The following is a 21,567-nucleotide window of genomic DNA, read 5'->3' on the forward strand; positions in this document are numbered from 1 at the left end:
GAGTTTGACTAATTTAGAATTAAAGGAGAGAGCAAAAGGAACATAAAAGCCACTTTAAAGGAGAATGATTTGTGTATCAATGGATTCCATTGGGAAAGTTATGCAGACATCAGAATAAGTTTTGTAAAAATGCCCCACTTGTGAAGGTATAATGTTTTTTAAGTAAAAAGTATGACAAAAATCAAGAAAACTTCATTTTTTAAGCCTAACAACACACAAGAGGTTACAATTACAGCTTTATTTTACCAAACAGAAGTTAAAGTGAGTTTTTAAAATGTTCAGTTTTTTTCCTCAGTTCAAGTATTTTCACAAGTTTCTATTAAAATTTGGTAAGAGTAAAGTGCTTCTCCTTCTAATGAAAAATGACCTTTTGTAAGATGAACAATATATAGCCTAGGCAAGAGAAGATGGGAAGTGAGGTCAGTCCTGATTCCAATCTTGTTTCTGTGACCACTGTCAATTCTGTAAAATGGGAACACTACCATTTGCCTTCAGAGAAGTCAATGAGATCATGCACATGAAGCGCTTTGCGTGGTACTTGATTCTTCTGCCTCCAGCCTATGGAATGGATCCTCAAAAATTACCCAGGCAACTTCAAGCCTGTGAATTAATCTGATAAGAGATATTTCCTAGTGTTTGTTTAAATGGACTGAGGTAATAACACTGGAACAACAGAACAGTAAATATTACGTCTTTTCTTTTTCTTTTTTTTTTTTTTAAAGATTTTTATTTATTTATTTGACAAGTAGACAGAGAGGCAGGCAGAGAGAGAGAGAGGAAGGGAAGCAGGCTCCCCGCCAAGCAGAGAGCCCGATGTGGGACTCGATCCCAGGACCCTGAGATCATGACCTGAGCGGAAGGCAGCGGCTTAACCCACTGAGCCACCCAGGCGCCCAATATTATGTCTTTTCAATCAGGCACATGCAGGGAATAATCATGAATGATCGGGAAATGTTTCTGTGGGAAGTCTAAGGAAGAAATAAGTATCGTATCGAAATTCCTTCTGGAAATTAAGCAAATGAGATTTCAAAGTTAATTACTGATATGTGAAGACCAGCACAATTATTTCCTTGGTAGTGAAATGTTTTGTAATACCCCTTAAATCTAAGAGTTATCTACAAGTGGTTTTTAATTATCAAACTTTGCTAATTTATCTTTTTGTTTTAAATTTCTAATTTTTTTGCATTTTGGCCAAAGGAAGTACTCTACCTGATTTTCCACTGTGGCCAGTTTCACTTAATAAAGCATGCCCAGGGGTGCCTAGGTGGCTCAGTGGGTTAAAGCCTCTGCCTTTGGCTCAGGTCATGATCCCAGGGTCCTGGAATCGAGCCCCACATCAGGCTCTCTGCTCAGCAGGGAGCCTGCTTCCCTTCCTCTCTCTCTCTGCCTGCCTCTCTGCCTACTTGTGATCTCTGTCTGTCAAACAAATAAATAAAATCTTAAAAAAAAAAAAAAAAAAAAAAGAACTACCCTACAATCCAGAAATCCCATTCCTGGTATTTACCCCAAAATACAAAAACACTAATTCAAAGGGATATATGCACCCGTATGTATATAACAGCATTATTTATAATAGACAAATTACAAAAGCAGTCCAAGTATCCATCAACAGATGAATGGATAAAGAAGATGTGGTATATATACACAATGGAATATTATTCAATCATAAAAAGGAATGAAATCTTGCCATTTGCAAAGATGTGGATGGAGCTAGAGAGTACAATGCTAAGCAAAATTAGTCAGAGAAAGACAAACACCATATGATCTCATTCATATGCAGAATTTAAGAAACAAAACAAACAAGCAAAGGGGACCAAAAAAAGGGAAAGAGGGAGACCAATCAAGAAGCCAGCTCTTAATCACAGAGAACAAACTCTGATGGCTCTGATGGTTCCTGGTTGGGGGGGGTGATGGGTGAAATAAGTGATGGGGATTAAGAGTTCACTAATGATGAGCACTGGGTGATATATGAAGTGCTGAATCACTGTATTATACACCTGAAATTAAATGTAACACTGTACATTTATACTGGAATTAAAATAAAATTTAGGAATAGCCAACAAAAAAAAAAAGCTGTGTCCTCTGTTAAGTGAACCTGTGCTTAACTCATCTTTATATTCCATATATATGTGGTAGTATATTCACTACCACAGTGAGTAACAGGTGTTCAGTAAATTCTTGATTGATGAGAGAATAACTCATCACAATACAACACAGGGCTCATAAAATTATTTCTTCATTTAAAAAAAATAGAAAAGAGAAAGAAGTATTAAGTAAAATATTTTGTTGCAGGTTGGCAACCCTATACAGAGTTAAACTGTCACTGGATTTTCTATCCTCTAGCTCCCAGTCCAATATCCAACTCACCACACCACTTCCATAAACTAAAGGGAAATTTGAAGACAAAGAGAGCTGAAAATAGCCTCTCTCTTCATCAAACTCCTATTACATGTCCTTACCATCTCTCTCATGGAATCACTGACTCTTGTTATAACATTTTGTGTACACAACTTATCTGCCCTACCAGACCCTGAGCAATTAGAGGGCAAGGAGGGTCGCACATTTCTTTACATTCTTGTCATAGCACTTTACAGCTTTTGTTCTTTCTCACTTCCATTTCTCCCAAACATACTAAATCAATTAACAAAAAAAATGACTGTGTGCTCTATTCTGTATCCTTAAACAACATGAAGAAGCTAAAAGTAAATTAAAGTGATCATGAGTACTCTTGACGTTAATCAGAAAAACAAGGTCCAAAATGTCAGTCAAACAAAAGGAGTCTGTGAGAAAGACAGAGTAGTCCAGCTGAGTCTATAAGACAGTGGAAATCCTTTCCTATGACTCAATCACTATCAGATTAGCACGAGGTTCCTCTTTTACATCCCACAATCTCAAAGGTAACTGTGTTGTTCAGTGTGCCCCAAATCCCTTTGCTTCCAGGTTCTAGTGAATCAGATACTTAATCTATTAAATCTATGATTATCCTGTGAGAGACTAATGATTTTAAATTTGAACATTGGTAAAAGAAATGAAACAGGAGGATTTACAGTCTACTCTTCCTTTCTACCAAGCACCAAGAGTAGGCCAGAAAGGGTAAAGGTGGGGAGCTTACTTTGAGCAGCCAAGTGAGAACTGAGTCACGATATGGAACAAATTTATTCTTGTTTTTGCCAGCACTCTGATCTGCTAGAGCTGAGATAACCAGACCGAGGGTTGTGAGGGACCTGCATGGTACAACAAACCAGAATAATCATAAAAAACTAAGAATATCAAATGTCACATTTTAGCACAAAAACTGAACATCAAAATGCCTTGTACCTGTATGAGAATAGTACTGTTGTCAGCATTTTGCTGCTCAGTTTAAAACACATAAATTTTAAAAGCTGATATCCTTCTAACACTACTGCAAGCAATAAAATGGCTTAGCTCAATTATTTTTTTCACTTCTGTAAGTAGCAACATGAGCTGTCAGCTTCTAGGTTAAGATAAAGACACAAACACCACATATCTTTAAGAAAAGAAGCCACAAATACAATACAATACATTAAAACTTAGTATAAGGCAAAAACCTTTGCATATATGTATGTGTGTATATGAGGTATCTATGTATAACATTATGTATCTACACACATATCATACATAATATCATTTATACATCTGTATATCACCATTCAATAATATAATAATAGCATAGCATTTGGATGACAATCTTCTATGATCTCCAGTTGGTTACTCTCAATATGCATCTTTCTGGATTCCCACCCACAAGGAGCTAGTAATTCAGCTTGAGGTAGAAAATATAACCATATGCAGGAGTCCGTATACAATGTATTATTTTCTAAAACCCTAGCTTCTTGGTGTAAATGACAGCAGTCATACAAGGGAAAGCCCAATGTGGCTAGGACACAATTTGATGTTGGTTCAGACAGTGACACCCAGGTTGAGATCAACATCCGGGCTGTGACAGACCATTACCTTGGTCCTCTTCTATAGGTCAAACCTGTGGTTCTCAGTTGGAAAGCCACTGTGCCGCCACAGGGAGATGCTGGCAAGGTCCATATACCTGTTTGGGTTGTCACAACTGGGGGCGGGGGAAGAGAGGTGGCAGGTACTACCACCATCCATCTAGAGGGTAAGGACAGGGATCCCACTAAACATCTTACTAATACACAATAATAGTCCCTGGAACAAAGAATTAACTCAGCCCCAGATGACAATACAGCTGCTCTTGAGAAACCTCTGATTTGACTGTGCTCCTCAGCCCTACCACACATCTCAACAAAACATAAAATAGGCTCAGGCCCATAAAAAAAAAAGTGTGTATATATATCTATAGATATATAGATATATAGATATATATACACACTTCTATATATACATCTATATATACATATATACACACTATATATTTATAAATACATATTTCACATATATAATATATCCAAAAAATTCTCCATTATTTATTCATTATAGCTTCAATCATTCCAGCTTCTTATTCTTTTAATAACCATAGAAGTTCCACCATTTGGCTCTTAAATCAGTAAAATAACAAAAGTAAGCTTCTGGAAAACTTACTTGTTGATGTTGCTCCCCTCCTTCAACCTGTCCCCTGCAGCCCCGGTTTTAGTTGCTCGCTCACTGCCAGCTAAATCAACCAAGCTCAGCTTGCCCACTTTCTCTCCAGATGTCTAGAAGACAAATCAACAAATACTAATAAACAGTTAAACAACATAGGAAGTCCTGCAACTTTACCAAATGAGTGTATTCTCTAAATCCTTTATTAAAACACTATTTACTGTTATGTCAAAATTAGCTTGTGCTGCTATACAACAGTGTAAGAAAGGGCACCTGGGTGGCTCGGTTGGTTAGGCATCTGACTCTTGGTTTCAGCTCAGATCATGATCTGGGGGTCCTGGGATCAAGCCCTAAGTCTGGCTTGCACTCGGTGGGGAGTCAGCTTGATTCCCTCTCCTTCACTGGCCCTCTCACTGCTCGTACACACACAGGCATGTACTCTCTCTCTCCCTCTCTCTCTAAAATAAATAAATAAATCTTTAAAAAAAAAATAGTATAAGAAAACTGTATAGTCTAGTAGCAGATATATATAAAATTATACCCAACTATACTAATCTAGATAAGAGTGAAAGTTATCTCAGAATATAGCGCCCCCCAAAAGGGTATTCTTTGAAGGGAACCCAGTAAAATTTTCTTTTTTTTAAGATTTTATTCATTTATTTGATAGAGAGAAAGGAGGTACAAAGAGAGAGAAGACTTCCTGCTGAGCAGAGAGCCTGACATGGGGCTCAGTTCCTGGACCCCGAGATCATGACCTGAGCTGAAGGCAGATGCTTAACTGACTGAGCCACCTAGGTGCTCCCCCATAAAGTTTTCATAGAGAATTATATAAAATAACTTATAAAATATAAAATTTAATATGATTTGGAACTGCTTAAAGTATCAAAATATTTACCAATAGCCCTGAGAGAAAAATATTTCTGCAATTCTTACTGGTCTTAAAACAGTATTTTACATAATAGGATCTCTCAAAAACTCAACACTTTCTCACATTTTTCATATTATTTATATATAGTAACTCCTTTATTTCATAGTTTCAGGTATTAAATTTACATATTTCTCTAGTTATTATATAAATACACATATATATATGCTGACATTTTCCTTTATCAAAAATATTCCATAACATAACCAACACACATGACAGATATTTTATACTTCCGCAACAATACAAGATATGTGGGAAAGCAATGCCTAAATGTACAGGCTGGTTCATTTCTTAAAACTTTTCTTTAATATACATATTTATATTTACTTCCATAAATAAACATGTTGCTAACAAAAGGATATTCAGCTTCCCAAATCAAAAGTATTTTTGGTTAAAAAAAAAAAAGCCGGGCGCCTGGGTGGCTCAGCGGGTTAAGCCGCTGCCTTCGGCTCAGGTCATGATCTCAGGGTCCTGGGATCGAGGCCCGCATTGGGTTTTCTGCTCAGCAGGGAGCCTGCTTCCCTCTCTCTCTCTCTGCCTGCGTCTCCATCTACTTGTAATTTCTCTCTGTCAAATAAATAAATAAAATATTTAAAAAAAAAAAAAAAAGCCTTCAGTATGTTTTTGTTTTATGCTGAAAAGGAAATAGAAAACAAAGAACTTGTTGTTACACTAATCTTGCTGTGATGGTAAAAAAGAAAAATATGCTTTCAGCAAATGAAAAATCTTGCCAAAATATAGCATTTTGCCAGCATGATTATTTTAGCTTCTGGTATTTGAAACTGATTTGCTGGGGGGTAGGCATCATAATAAAATACACAAATATTCACATAAAAATTAAGAGGAAAAATGAGAAGTTTTCAGCGCAGTAGAAGCATATACATCTCTGGCTCTGTTTACTCTTTATAAGCTTCAAAACCAAACACTCCAGAAGTCATTCTACAAATCTACTGATTTTATGATACAAGTCCCCAGTATAGTTTATTCCTTCTAATACTTAGCTGTTCAGTAAAAGGTAACATTTCCAAACAATATCTACTAAATCAGCTGGAGTTAACATTAGCTTATACAGCTAGCCATCCAGTTTAAAACTCAAAAAATGCTATGGTTTGAGGCGACGAGGTACAAGGCATGTTGAGCATGTCCCACCTTCCTTTAGTTGGACAGGGTGGAACTGAAAACTACATTTCTCTGACTTGCTTGCAGCCAGGGTTCAGGATGTGACTTGGGTTCTGCCAAGCAGATAGACTTGCTTCAGATTTGGAAAGCATTAGCAAAGTAGAGGTCATCCCCCTGGCCTGTTTTGGCTTTTTTCTGCTGGCAAGCAAGATCATGGAAATGGGAGGTTTTCTGCAAACGTCTCAGTTTACATTCTCCAGCTTCCCCTCACTATGAGGCAGCTTCACTAACTCCTGTGTCACAGACCACAGCTATCACGCAGGCCTGGAGCTCATAGCACTAGTGGTGGCCTCAGAAGCAGTATCATCCTTGGTGGATGAAATGTACATTGTTATTCCTAGACATTCAGTGTAGAATCCACTCTTCCTCAAGTGTTCTAACAACTCTGTAATCACCCAATCCTTCCATTAAATCCCTTTCTGTTTACCTACAGTGGCTTCTGTGTCTTGCTGAGTCCTAGCTAATACTCATGTCTGGCTAGGACTTTACATCACCTAACACCTAAAGGGAATGGAATAGGATAAATCATGATCCACTTTAGAAATATTTAAAAAAAAAAAAAAAAAAAAGGTCAAGCGTGTGAATACCTACCCCAGACTTCACATCATATAAAGTATGTGTAAGGGTGATTTTGAAGACTGCATGGGATCGACTGCTCTCCTCATTCATGTTGGTAGCCGCAACTGTACGAGATTTGTTACCCTCAGACATCAAAGACTCAATATCCTAAGTAGAAACAAGTCACAGACACACATTTCATTACCTGTCAAACAAACATCAAAACTCTGCTATCCTATGAAATGAATTACAAGTTTCACTACTCAAGTCAACTACATTTGGAGTTTACACGTTTACACTTTATTTCTCAATGAACATTAAGCTGCACTGAATATAATAGCCAATACTGTCTCTGAAAACTCAAACAAAACATTTACTTTCTGTAGGTGCTGAATAAACTTAGAAAAGTTTAGAAGCCACATGTGGAGACCCCTAAGATGGCCAAATATATCATGCCAAACCTCATCTAATCTAGAAATTTTGAAAAATTTAGTTTCTTTAATAACACAAGCAATAGGAGACAAGTATTAAATCAAATTATATGAATAAGCAATAAACAAAAATAACTGCAACCCCTTCATGTAAGCATAACATTGTGTCACCACATTAGTGTGTATTATACCAGATCTGTTTTTGAAAACAGAGTATCAAGGAACTAAATTCCTGCACAGATTTACTACTTCATTGCCATTCTACTAAAAAGGAGATAGCATACCTTATGACCCACCAATTGCACTACTGGGTATTTACCCCAAAGATACAAATGTAGTGGTCCAAAGGGGCACGTGCACCCCAGTGTTTATAGCAGCAATGTCCACAATAGCCAAACTATGGAAAGGACCTAGATGTCCATCAACAGATGAATGGATAAAGAAGATGTGATTAATACACACACACACACACACTCACACACACACACACACACACACACACACAGGAATATTATACAGCCATCAAAAATGAAATCTTGCCTTTTGCAATAATATGGATGGAACTAGAGGGTATTATGATAAGTGAAGGAAGTCAATCAGAGAAAGACAATTATTATATGATCTCATCGATATGAGGAATTTGAGAAACAAGACAAAGGATCATAGGAGAAACGAGGGAAAAATGAAATAAGAAGAAACCAGAGAGGAAAACAAAGCATAAGAGACTCTTAATCTCAGGAAACAAACTGAGGATTGCTGGAGTAGAGTGGGGGGAGGGATGGGGTGGCTGAGTGATGGGACACTGGGGGGGGCATGTGCTATGGTGAACACTGTGAATTGTGTAAGACTGATGATTCACAGATGTGTACCCCTGAAACAAATAATATATTATATGTTAATTTAAAAAGAAAAAGAAAAAAAGGAGATAGCATGATGCACTTAAAAGATCATGGGATGGGATCTCCATTTTTTTTAATGTCAAAAGTTCTAAAAATGGTTATTAAACAAACTGAATTTTAGTTTCATAAGTAATAATACAGAGCTATAATATAATCTACCTTACAAGGATTTTAATGAGGAATAAGAAAGATGGTATGTATTGAAGAGTTGACTACTTGTCTCCTCTTACCCTGTCTCATTTTCTTTCTAGTAAAGGAACCCAAAGCTGAGCACCTTACCTTGCAGTGGAACTGAGACTACATTTCCCAGATGCTGTAGCTCAGTCTGGCCATAGGATTAAGTGTTAGCAAATGAAACACAAAGTCATTTGGGAATTCTCCTTAAAGGGAGTAGGCATGCTCTCACATCTTGGTTCTAAGAGCTAAGATCTTGAACTATGAGAATAAGGGCATTACCACAGAGCCCTATGTGGAGAGCTAGAAGGAATCTAGGTCCCCAAAAGCATCTTTGGAACCACTATATCAGCCCTCTGCCCATTCATTCTTTCATTCACTCATTTGTTCACTTAAATATATATGAAAGTCACCTACTACATAACTGGTACATTTTGAATTCTGAGAGTAAATAAGGAACAAAACAGATGACAATTCAAAGGACTTAAATTCTATTATATTTTCCTGTTATTTGCAGCCAACACAATCCTGACACACATATATGAAAAACTTTGAAAATCATAATTTTCTATTTTGCTGTATCAATGAAAAATAATAATGTTTATGAAAAAAATTCAATATGATAAATAAAAAGCCTTAAAGTAGAAACATTAACTACATGGGACACCTGGGTGGCTCAGTGGGTTAAAACCTCTGCCTTCGGCTCAGGTCATGATCCCAGGGTCCTGGGATCAAGCCCTGCATCGGGCTCTCTGCTCAGCGGGGAGCCTGCTTCCCCTTCTCTCTCTGCCTGCCTCTCTGCCTACTTGTGATCTCTATCTGTCAAATAAATAAATAAAATCTTAAAAAAAAAAAAATTAACTACAAAGAGAAGTTTAAGCAGACACCAAAATAGAAAAACCAACACAAAAAGTAAAATCTACAATATTTTAGATCCATTCCAAATTCATTTTAGATCTATTAAATCTGACAATCCTGAGACTTAATGTAAAAGCTTCACCTTACTTAGCCTACACTTACTTACTGGCCCCCAATCTGTTGCCTCATGCATAAGCTGTTTTGAGCCTTTTAATTTTTTAAACAAGCAGGATGTCTCTTTACACTTTCCAATCTCCTCTGAGCCTTCAAATACATCTGATCTCTCCCCAATGTTGTATATATAAGTTCTCAAATGATCATTATCAAAATAACGATACCTACTAATATTTATATCAAACCCTAGCATTCTCAAAGACTTTTCACATTATCTCATTCGATCTCCACCAGGAAATCTTCCTAGACACCACCCTCCCCAGACATCCACATGTCCATTTAAGTTAGGCACCCACTCCTCAAAACTACCATGAATCCTAATCATGCATTTCTCACTGCTCTTAAAAATCATGTTGTTTTAGAACGCCTTTATAATAACATCTATAAGCATCTTGAGGAAATGGACCATCTCATTCACTTTTTATATCTTCAGCACGTGGCACAAAGTCTGGCACATGACAAGTGTTCAATACATGTTTATCAAATGAAGTACCTAAAATTTACTAAGTGAAGTACTGTGGACCAAATGGTAGAAAAGATTAATGAACAAAAAAACCAAATGGACCTACCTCACAAGATAGTCAAGAAAATAAAACTAATTTCCATTTTAAAAATGAGGACAAAGAGGATTAGTGAGGTAGGTGATCTGAGTCATACAAGAGTCACATACAAGAGGATTAAGTATCACCAGATCAACATTCTCTGACTCTTAAATCAATGTACATTACATCACAGCATCTCACTCCACCCCATTTTCCTATCTCGCAAAGGCTGACGGATCCACACAAAGAAGAACTAAGTTTGAAAATGAAGAGAATAAAAGGCCAATGAGTGATCCTCTCAAATTAGAAACAGACTTTGAATTCCAAATACCCAATTCATGTTTTATTTAATGAAATCATAGGCAACTTCATTATCTTATGCACTACTAGGGAAGAAAAATGCTGCTGTATATTATTTTAAGATGAAATTTTAAGGATTATCACAATTTTAGAGCTCATAAGAAAGTAAAAGTGTATTTCACAATAGATGAATAGGGATGCTTTGCAAATGTGTACACTCTCTCTCAAAATTAAACTGTCCTAATAGCCATATATGGCTTTTTAAGAAAGATCTTTGCAAAAAGTAGCTTAATAAGTAATGCTACTGTTAACTTTTTTTATTTCAAGAAAAATAATCATCACAAATTAAACAAGAAATAATCTGCTACAGTGAATTTCAGCAGTGTATAGAAAGGAGGTCATTACCTTGTAGCTTGTGACAGCCAGTTTGGAAAGTCCATCGACATAGGGTCCCAAAACATTGTGCTCTCTGACTTTTAATGTTTGACGACTTCTGCCATTAAAAAAGAAAGAAAGAATTTTAAAATAATAACCTGCTTTTAAAATGATTCAATTGTGCTCCATAAAAATATACACTGAATTCAACAAAGATCCCAGGTAAAGAGAACCAACTTACTTGATCTAAGAAGAATATAAACCAAAATTTAAAATCTTGACTGGTAAGAAAAACTTCATAATGTGGTAAAATATCACATCACACAAAAGGGTACACTGTGGGATGTCTATTTACTACCACAAAGAATGCGGACTCTAAATACAAACATCTACTTGTCATTTCACAGAATGTGGTACAAAGAACAGAAACTAAATAAATGTTAACTGTGCAAGAAAGAAAACTCAAGACCAATCTGAATCATGAATAAAGACAAAAAACAGACTGAATTTAATAATGACTTAAAAATATAACATTAGGCTGATCCCAGGGCTACTGGGTTGTTTAAATATGGGATAAAGATTCATTTACCACACTAGAATAATAGATTAAGTAGATGGGGTAAAAAAAAAAAACACACACACACACACACACACATTATCATTTCAATAAGTGCAGTGAAAAGGATTCAACAAATTTACTTACTCATGATTAAAAAACAAATAGATACCACTTACAAAGAAGGAACTAATAAACTCAGTGAGGGGCACCTGCCAAAAACCTAAGGCATTACAGCATACTTAATTGTATCAACCAAAAAACATTAAGAATATTCCTTGTTGATTATATGGTAAATGAATTCTATCTCAAAAAAGCTCTGTAAAAAATATAAAAATTACAATAAAAAAAGAATATTTGTTGACAGTGAGATTGCAAGTGATTCTTATTTATGAACTTATTTTCTAATGATTTGAAATCCTCTACTACCCTAGGATCAGCTACCAAAAACTTCACCTATTACTATAAAACTGTACATGAAATAAATATAGAACAAATTTTGACATAAGTCCGATTTCAGGACCATACTATATCATAGCCTTTTCCTTTCATTTTTCCTATTCTCTTAAAAAGATACTGAATTCATAAAATCAGTACTTGATATAAAAAACTAAGTTCTCTTGGGGCACCTGGGTGGCTCAGTCGATTAAGCATCTAACTCCTGATTTCAGCTCAGGTCATGATCTCAAGGTTGTGAGATTGAGCCCCACGTTGGGGCTACAATTTATTAAATAAATTAATAAATAAGTCTTAAAAAACCCCAAAAAACTAAGTTTTCTCAGATAGTCTCCCTAAGAAGGGATTGCCCTTAGAGCTTTTAATCCATTCACTTCAACTCTTCGGAAACAATGCAAAAGTCCTCAACAAACTTGCATGGTGGAGGCAGCAGTAGCAGCTAGCCACCATGGTGCACTTACTAAGTAAATGTTCTAAGACCTCAGGCATATCCCAGGCAATCTCCACAGCAGCCCTTTGTGATATTATGTAATGGTATTATCCCCAGAGTACAAATGAGGCCTAGAAAACATAAGAAACTTGCTCAACAGGTACCAATTAGAGGACCTGGATGCAGAGCCACATGAAGCCCAAGCTCATGCTGTTAATTACTAACAATACACAAGACAAACATAAGAAGTTACTGAAGACTCCAACCACATTGTAGATAAAGTTCAAGTGATTCCACACAAGCACCGTGGAATACAAAACAGGGGGATGAAGTCCACTAAGCATTTCTATAAACATATATTTTATCCCCAGGGGTACAGGTCTGTGAATCACCAGGTTTACACACTTCACAGCACTCACCAAATCACATACCCTCCCCAATGTCCATAATCCCACCCCCTTCTCCCAAACCCCTCCCCCCAGCAACCCTCAGTTTGTTTTGTGAGATTAAGAGTCACTTATGGTTTGTCTCCCTCCCAATCCCATCTTGTTTCATTTATTCTTCTTCTACCCACTTAAGCCTCCATGTTGCATCACCACTTCCTCATATCAGGGAGATCATATGATAGTTGTCTTTCTCTGCTTGACTTATTTCGCTAAGCATGATACGCTCTAGTTCCATCCATGTTGTTGCAAATGGCAAGATTTCATTTCTTTTGATGGCTGCATAGTATTCCATTGTGTATATATACCACATCTTCTTGATCCATTCATCTGTTGATGGACATCTAGGTTCTTTCCATAGTTTGGCTACTGTGGACATTGCTGCTATAAACATTCGGGTGCATGTGCCCCTTTGGATCACTACATTTGTATCTTTAGGGTAAATACCCAATAGTGCAATTGCTGGGTCATAGGGCAGTTCTATTTTCAACATTTTGAGGAACCTCCATGCTGTTTTCCAGAGTGGCTGCACCAGCTTGCATTCCCACCAACAGTGTAGGAGGGTTCCCCTTTCTCCGCATCCTCGCCAGCATCTGTCATTTCCTGACTTGTTGATTTTAGCCATTCTGACTGGTGTGAGGTGATATCTCATTGTGGTTTTGATTTGTATTTCCCTGATGCCGAGTGATATGGAGCACTTTTTCATGTGTCTGTTCGCCATCTGGATGTCTTCTTTGCAGAAATGTCTGTTCATGTCCTCTGCCCATTTCTTGATTGGATTATTTGTTCTTTGGGTATTGAGTTTGCTAAGTTCTTTATAGATTCTGGACACTAGTCCTTTATCTGATATGTCGTTTGCAAATATCTTCTCCCATTCTGTCAGTTGTCTTTTGATTTTGTTAACTGTTTCCTTTGCTGTGCAAAAGCTTTTGATCTTGATGAAATCCCAGTAGTTCATTTTTTCCCTTGCTTCCCTTGCCTTTTGCGTTGTTCCTAGGAAGATGTTGCTGCGGCAGAGGTCGAAGAGGTTGCTGCCCGTGTTCTCCTCAAGGATTTTGATGGATTCCTTTCGTACATTGAGGTCCTTCATCCATTTTGAGTCTATTTTTGTGTATGGTGTAAGGAAATGGTCCAATTTCATTTTTCTGCATGTGGCTGTCCAATTTTCCCAGCACCATTTATTGAAGAGGCTGTCTTTTTTCCATTGGACATTCTTTCCTGCTTTGTCAAAGATTAGTTGACCATAGATTTGAGGGTCTATTTCTGGGCTCTCTATTCTGTTCCATTGATCTATGTGTCTGTTTTTGTGTCAGTACCATGCTGTCTTGATGATGACAGCTTTGTAATAGAGCCTGAAGTCCGGAATTGTGATGCCACCAACGTTGGCTTTCTTTTTCAATATCCCTTTGGCTATTCGAGGTCTTTTCTGGTTCCATATAAATTTTAGCATTATTTGTTCCATTTCTTTGAAAAAGATGGATGGTACTTTGATAGGAATTGCATTAAATGTGTAGATTGCTTTAGGTAGCATAGACATTTTCACAATATTTATTCTTCCAATCCAGGAGCATGGAACATTTTTCCATTTCTTTGTGTCTTCCTCAATTTCTTTCATGAGTACTTTATAGTTTTCTGAGTATAGATTCTGTGTCTCTTTGGTTAGGTTTATTCCTAGGTATCTTATGGTTTTGGATGCAATTGTAAATGGGATTGACTCCTTAATTTCTCTTTCTTCTGTCTTGCTGTTGGTGTAGAGAAATGCAACTGATTTCTGTGCATTGATTTTATATCCTGACACTTTACTGAATTCCTGTATAAGTTCTAGCAGTTTTGGAGTGGAGTCTTTTGGGTTTTCCACATATAGTATCATATCATCTGCGAAGAGTGATAATTTGACTTCTTCTTTGCCGATTTGGATGCCTTTAATTTCCTTTTGTTGTCTGATTGCTGAGGCTAGGACCTCTAGTACGATGCTGAATAGCAGTGGTGATAATGGACATCCCTGCCGTGTTCCTGACCTTAGCGGAAAAGCTTTCAGTTTTTCTCCATTGAGAATGATATTTGCGGTGGGTTTTTCATAGATGGCTTTGATGATATTGAGGTATGTGCCCTCTATCCCTACACTTTGAAGAGTTTTGATCAGGAAGGGATGTTGTACTTTGTCAAATGCTTTTTCAGCATCTATTGAGAGTATCATATGGTTCTTGTTCTTTCTTTTATTGATGTGTTGTATCACATTGACTGATTTGCGGATGTTGAACCAACCTTGCAGCCCTAGAATAAATCCCACTTGGTCGTGGTGAATAATCTTTTTAATGTACTGTTGAATCCTATTGGCTAGTATTTTGTTGAGTATTTTCGCATCTGTGTTCATCAAGGATATCGGTCTATAGCTCTCTTTTTTGGTGGGATCCTTGTCTGGTTTTGGGATCAAGGTGATGCTGGCCTCATAAAATGAGTTTGGAAGTTTTCCTTCCATTTCTATTTTTTGGAACAGTTTCAGGAGAATAGGAATTAGTTCTTCTTTAAATGTTTGGTAGAATTCCCCCAGGAAGCCGTCTGGCCCTGGGCTTTTGTTTGTTTGGAGATTTTTAATGACTGTTTCAATCTCCTTACTGGTTATGGGTCTGTTCAGGCTTTCTATTTCTTCCTGGTTCAGTTGTGGTAGTTTATATGTTTCTAGGAATGCATCCATTTCTTCCAGATTGTCAAATTTATTGCCGTAGAGTTGGTCATAGTATGTTCTTATAATAGTTTGTATTTCTTTGGTGTTAGTTGTGATCTCTCCTCTTTCATTCATGATTTTATTTATTTGGGTCCTTTCTCTTTTCTTTTTGATAAGTCGGGCCAGGGGTTTATCAATTTTATTAATTCTTTCAAAGAACCAGCTCCTAGTTTCGTTGATTTGCTCTATTGTCTTTTTGGTTTCTATTTCATTGATTTCTGCTCTGATCTTTATGATTTCTCTTCTCCTGCTGGGCTTAGGGTTTCTTTCTTGTTCTTTCTCCAGCTCCTTTAAGTGTAGGGTTAGGTTGTGTACCTGAGACCTTTCTTGTTTCTTGAGAAAGGCTTGTACCGCTATACATTTTCCTCTCAGGACTGCCTTTGTTGTGTCCCACAGATTTTGAAACGTTGTATTTTCATTATCATTTGTTTCCATGATTTTTTTCAATTCTTCTTTAATTTCCCGGTTGACCCATTCATTCTTTAGAAGGATACTGTTTAGTCTCCATGTATTTGGGTTCTTTCCAAACTTCCTTTTGTGGTTGAGTTCTAGCTTTAGAGCATTGTGGTCTGAAAATATGCAGGGAATGATCCCAATCTTTTGATACCGGTTGAGTCCTGATTTAGGACCGAGGATGTGATCTATTCTGGAGAATGTTCCATGTGCACTAGAGAAGAATGTGTATTCTGTTGCTTTGGGATGAAATATTCTGAATATATCTGTGATGTCCATCTGGTCCAGTGTGTCGTTTAAGGCCTTTATTTCCTTGCTGATCTTTTGCTTGGATGACCTGTCCATTTCAGTGAGGGGAGTGTTAAAGTCCCCTACTATTATTGTATTATTGTTGATGTGTTTCTTTGATTTTGTTATTAATTGGTTTATATAGTTGGCTGCTCCCACATTGGGGGCATAGATATTTAAAATTGTTAAATCTTCTTGTTGGACAGACCCTTTGAGTATGATATAGTGTCCTTCCTCATCTCTTATTATAGTCTTTGGCTTAAAATCTAATTGATCTGATATAAGGATTGCCACTCCTGCTTTCTTCTGATGTCCATTAGCATGGTAAATTCTTTTCCACCCCCTCACTTTAAATCTGGAGGTGTCTTCGGGCTTAAAATGTGTTTCTTGGAGGCAACATATAGATGGGTTTTGTTTTTTTATCCATTCTGATACCCTGTGTCTTTTGACAGGGGCATTTAGCCCATTCACATTCAGGGTAACTATTGAGAGATATGAATTTAGTGCCATTGTATTGCCTGTAAGATGACTGTTACTGTATATGGTCTCTGTTCCTTTCTGATCTACCACTTGTAGGCTCTCTCTTTGCTTAGAGGACCCCTTTCAATATTTCCTGTAGAGCTGGTTTGGTATTTGCAAATTCTTTCAGTTGTTGTTTGTCCTGGAAGCTTTTAATCTCTCCTTCTATTTTCAATGATAGCCTAGCTGGATATAGTATTCTTGGCTGCATGTTTTTCTCGTTTAGTGCTCTGAAAATATCATGCCAGCTCTTTCTGGCCTGCCAGGTCTCTGTGGATAAGTCAGCTGCCAATCTAATATTTTTACCATTGTATGTTATAGACTTCTTTTCCCGGGCTGCTTTCAGGATTTTCTCTTTGTCATTGAGACTTGTAAATTTTACTATTAGGTGACGGGGTGTGGGCCTATTCTTATTGATTTTGAGGGGCGTTCTCTGAACCTCCTGAATTTTGATGCTCGTTCCCTTTGCCATATTGGGGAAATTCTCCCCAATAATTCTCTCCAGTATACCTTCTGCTCCCCTCTCACTTTCTTCTTCTTCTGGAATCCCAATTATTCTAATGTTGTTTCGTCTTATGGTGTCACTTATCTCTCGAATTCTCCCCTCGTGGTCTAGTAGCTGTTTGTCCCTCTTTTGCTCAGCTTCTTTATTCTCTGTCATTTGGTCTTCTATATCACTAATTCTTTCTTCTGCCTCTTTTATCCTAGCCTCCATTTTTGATTGCACCTCATTAATAGCTTTTTTGATTTCACCTTGGTTAGATTTTAGTTCTTTTATTTCTCCAGAAAGGGCTTTTATATCTCTCGAGAGGGTTTCTCTAATATCTTCCATGCCTTTTTCGAGCCCGGCTAGAACCTTGAGAATTGTCATTCTGAACTCTAGATCTGACATATTACCGATGTCTGTATTGATTAGGTCCCTAGCCTTCGGTACTGCCTCTTGTTCTTTTTTTTGTGTTGAATTTTTACGTCTTGTCATTTTGTCCAGATAAGAGTAAATGAAGGGGCAAGTAAAATACTAAAAGGGTGGCAACAACCCCAGGAAAATATGCTTTAACCAAATTAGAAGAGATCCAAAATCGTGAGTGGGGAAAAAGGGGATAAAAAGAGGTTCAAAAAGGAAGAAAGAAAAAAAAAAAAAACAAAAAGAAAAGAAAAAAAAAAAAAGAAAAGAAAAAAAAAGAATTTTTAAAAAAAGAAAACACCTTTCAGAAAGTGGTTGTTTTTCTGTTTCCAGAATTGCTGTTCTTCTTCTCTTCGATCTGCCGATGGATTTTCAGGTGTTTGCAATCTTTAGATAAGCTATCTAGCTGATCTCCGGCTAGCTGAAGCAGTCTCAGCTTGCTACTTCTCCGCCATCTTGACTCCACCCCTCCCCACTAAGCATTTCTAGCTGGGATCTCAAGGAAAGGGATGCTCCTCACAGAGAGGAGGTGCAAGGGCGAGAATTCAGGGCAGAGTTGGGAAAAATACAAGGACACAATATTCAGCAAGATGTGGGTATCTAGGCTATAACCTTCCTACCTCTGGCCTCCTTTTGTTTCCTGCTTTGACTTTCATGCTTGGTGCCCTCCGGCCACACTGGACAGCGGGGTCACTCTCCAAGCAAGTAATTTCTTATACCTCTGTGCTCTAGCACAGGCTGTCCTCTATGCCTGAATGGTTCTCACCAAACTTCTCAGTGGACAAACTCCTACTTAGAACAAAAATCATCAAGCACCTTCTGTGGACTCTTCTCCACATTCCCTTTGCTTACTATTTTGTGTAAGCCCCTTGTACAATTTAAAAACATTATTGTATTGTATTACAATTATTTGTTTCTAAAACTCTCATTCGGTCCACACTGGGAGATCTTCCTTTCCAACTTGCATAGTGCTCTGCATGTAATAATGATCATTCAACAAATGTTAAGTTTTACAGGGAAACACTTAAGTGCCAATTGATTGTCACTGGGAAAGGCCCAAAGATCATCTTTGTCAAAGAAAACAAATGCCAGTGAGAGGCTGACATGTTTTCTTGACTGAGCATTACTATAATGCACTGCTTCTAAGAGCACCTTTCTTTGATCAACTTCTTCATCCAAACATAACTAAATGTCCCCTGGTAACTCCGCATTCTCTGTAACAACCTCAGCTCACTTGACCTCTGACCTTACAGACACTATTCTTCATCTATTAAGCCACAGGCTGTGGTTATTATGGGTTTCTTTCTCATTATGGTTGCACTTCCTTAAAATCTGACTCAGAAACTCTGTGCAATGGACAGATTTCCTCAGCTATGTCCTTCCTTATTAGGTTCAGTTATGACGGAAGAGTGAGAACAGCATTTTCTTAGGCTTTCTAATACTTCTGAACCACTTCGCTTTCAAAGTCTATGCCATCAAAGGGGACACTCTTTTTCTCTGGGAATTTTTAAAATTAACTATCCTAAAGTTCAGGTTTTAAATCTCTGATTATGCTTCTCCCTAACTTCATAGCCTACAAAGAAAAAACAGTTAAATTCTGCCTGAAATTTCTTGGTCTTGTTTTTAAAAAAGAAAGAAAAAAAAAAAAACCCTACTTGATTAAGGATACCAGTCTGATATTAAGTAACTTGATTTTCCTTGCATATTTTTTGTTTGTGGTTTTGGATATATCTTAAAAAGGCAGTATGAGCCAGATATAGGTGCATTGGACAATGCTTCCCTGCCCCAACTCAGCCTTAAATGCAAAAGCCAGAACTGGCTTCAGGAAGCCGCTCAATGTGACTAAAAACAAAGTCACAAGGACAATAACTAGATAAACAGATAAAAGCACAAAGACAATCACTAGATAAATAGCTCTCTATCAGAGTTCAATATAAAAAATTTCACTTGAGTCAAATTCTAAATGTATTGGTCCACAATGCTGTAACATTAGAGTTTCCAAAGTCCTTTACCCTTTGGGATCAAGAAGGTCTCTAACTTTTTCATTATAAATTTCCATATAGGACACTTCTACTTTAAAACTCTGCTCTTCATTTTCCTCTTTCTGAGTTCGTTCAAAGAGTCCACTACAAAGTCTTGGAATTAATCCAGGTTGGTCAGCTGTGCCCATCATGGTATAAGATTTTCCAGATCCTAAAAAGTGGAAATCATAGTTATTACTGTGTCTGAGAAGTTTAAATACATAACCCTCTTTCCATTGCTCATAAGCACTTAGCAAAATGCCCAAAAGAAAATTAAAAAATATACCCAAATAAAATGATGAGACTACTAAATACAGAAGCTTTCCTATTACACATGTAAAATCTAAAGTAAATATCTTTTAGGAAGGGAATAAAAACATTCTTAAACCATTTCACACTTTAAAAAAAAAAGGTACCTAAAACAACCAAAAAAACAGTGAGGTCTGAGCAGCTTTCTAAAATTAACTGGGAAGATCCATATGATGAATACTATTGTGACTGTTCCCAACCACTAATCATAGCACAAAAAATACACAGTATCCCTATAGGCCCCAGAGCAAAGTCACTTACTACCCTCTGGCTACAGGGTAGAAACCAAAGAGTAATCTTCTTTTTCTACTATAAAATTATTTTCTCGTTGTACCAACAATATGTATTCATTAAAGAAAAGTCAGAACACACAGGAAAATAGAAAGGAAAACATTAAATCATGATACTCCAACTTAAGAACTCTTTTTCCTTCTTTAGCAGCAATGCTTTTATAAAGATATTTTTAATTTACAAATTGCTGCTTTTATCACTTGACGCTTTATCAATGCCTAATAACTAAAACCAAAACACCACTTCTCAAGGACTAGGCCTTTTCTATGAGTTTTTGATGTTAACTCATTGTGACAACCCTATAGGGAAGGCCTATATTCACCAACGTTTTATAGGTAAGGAAACTGACATGTAAGTTTCACAGGAGCTGGGCTGGAGATGGCCTACCCTGGCTCAGAATCCATGTGCTTTTAACCACATCACATACTGCCTCTTAAAAAATATCAGAAGCATTCTTCCATAAAGAATAGTTTTCAACTGGAGAAGCTATACAATAGTTTTCAATTGGCGAAGCTATAGGTATATACCCTTATAAAAGTGACTCCTTCACTTTAAATAGATTTTCTTCCCTGAGAACCGCAGAGGTAGAAAAGTCAAATGCTCCTTATCAACTGTAACTGATAAGATGCTAACAATATGTATTCCCTTTGTTACTTTCTCTGTTATAATCTTTAAAGCTTAAATATTTATATTTAATATTATATATATTTAATAAAAAATATATTATTATTTAACATTACCAGTCTGTCCATAGGCAAAGATACATGCATTGTAACCATCAAAAGCATTCTGAAGGATATTCTCCCCAAGGCACTTGAAAACATCATCTTGACCTAAAAGAGACAGAGAGAAAAAGAATGAGAAAGGGTATTTTTCTGATGTATATAAGGAGGGCACTTGTGGTGATGAGCACTAGGTGTTACATGCAGCTAATGAATCATTTAACGCTACATCAAAAAATAATGATGTACTATATGCTGGCTAATGGAACATAATAAAAAAAATAAAATTTTAAAATAAATTAAATAAATAAATGAATACAAATTTAATTAATTAATTAATTAAGAAAGAAAGGGTATTTTAAGCCAAAACTACATATGTAAAATTTTTTGGAAAACTATAAACAATTAAAGATGCACTTTTTCAAACTATCTCCAAACAAGATTTTTAGACTCGATG

At 36.8% G+C, this 21,567-nt stretch overlaps 1 protein-coding gene across 2 annotated transcripts in view; it reads right to left on the bottom strand.

Moving 5' to 3' along the window:
- The window catches only part of KIF13B (kinesin family member 13B), a 213,144-nt gene that overhangs the window by 118,565 nt on the left and 73,012 nt on the right, over window positions 1–21,567 (bottom strand). For both annotated transcript variants that reach the window (XM_059176995.1, XM_059177001.1), the window contains exons 5-10: window positions 21,129–21,221; window positions 19,780–19,960; window positions 11,024–11,111; window positions 7,274–7,408; window positions 4,576–4,688; window positions 3,113–3,224 (exon numbers count right to left, since the gene is read on the bottom strand). In XM_059176995.1, coding sequence (XP_059032978.1) covers window positions 3,113–3,224; window positions 4,576–4,688; window positions 7,274–7,408; window positions 11,024–11,111; window positions 19,780–19,960; window positions 21,129–21,221 — 722 coding nt within the window. The remainder of the gene's footprint in view (window positions 1–3,112; window positions 3,225–4,575; window positions 4,689–7,273; window positions 7,409–11,023; window positions 11,112–19,779; window positions 19,961–21,128; window positions 21,222–21,567) is intronic.

The sequence above is a fragment of the Mustela lutreola genome, chromosome 1 (genome assembly GCF_030435805.1).
Source record: "Mustela lutreola isolate mMusLut2 chromosome 1, mMusLut2.pri, whole genome shotgun sequence".
NCBI classification, from domain to species: Eukaryota; Metazoa; Chordata; class Mammalia; order Carnivora; family Mustelidae; genus Mustela; species Mustela lutreola.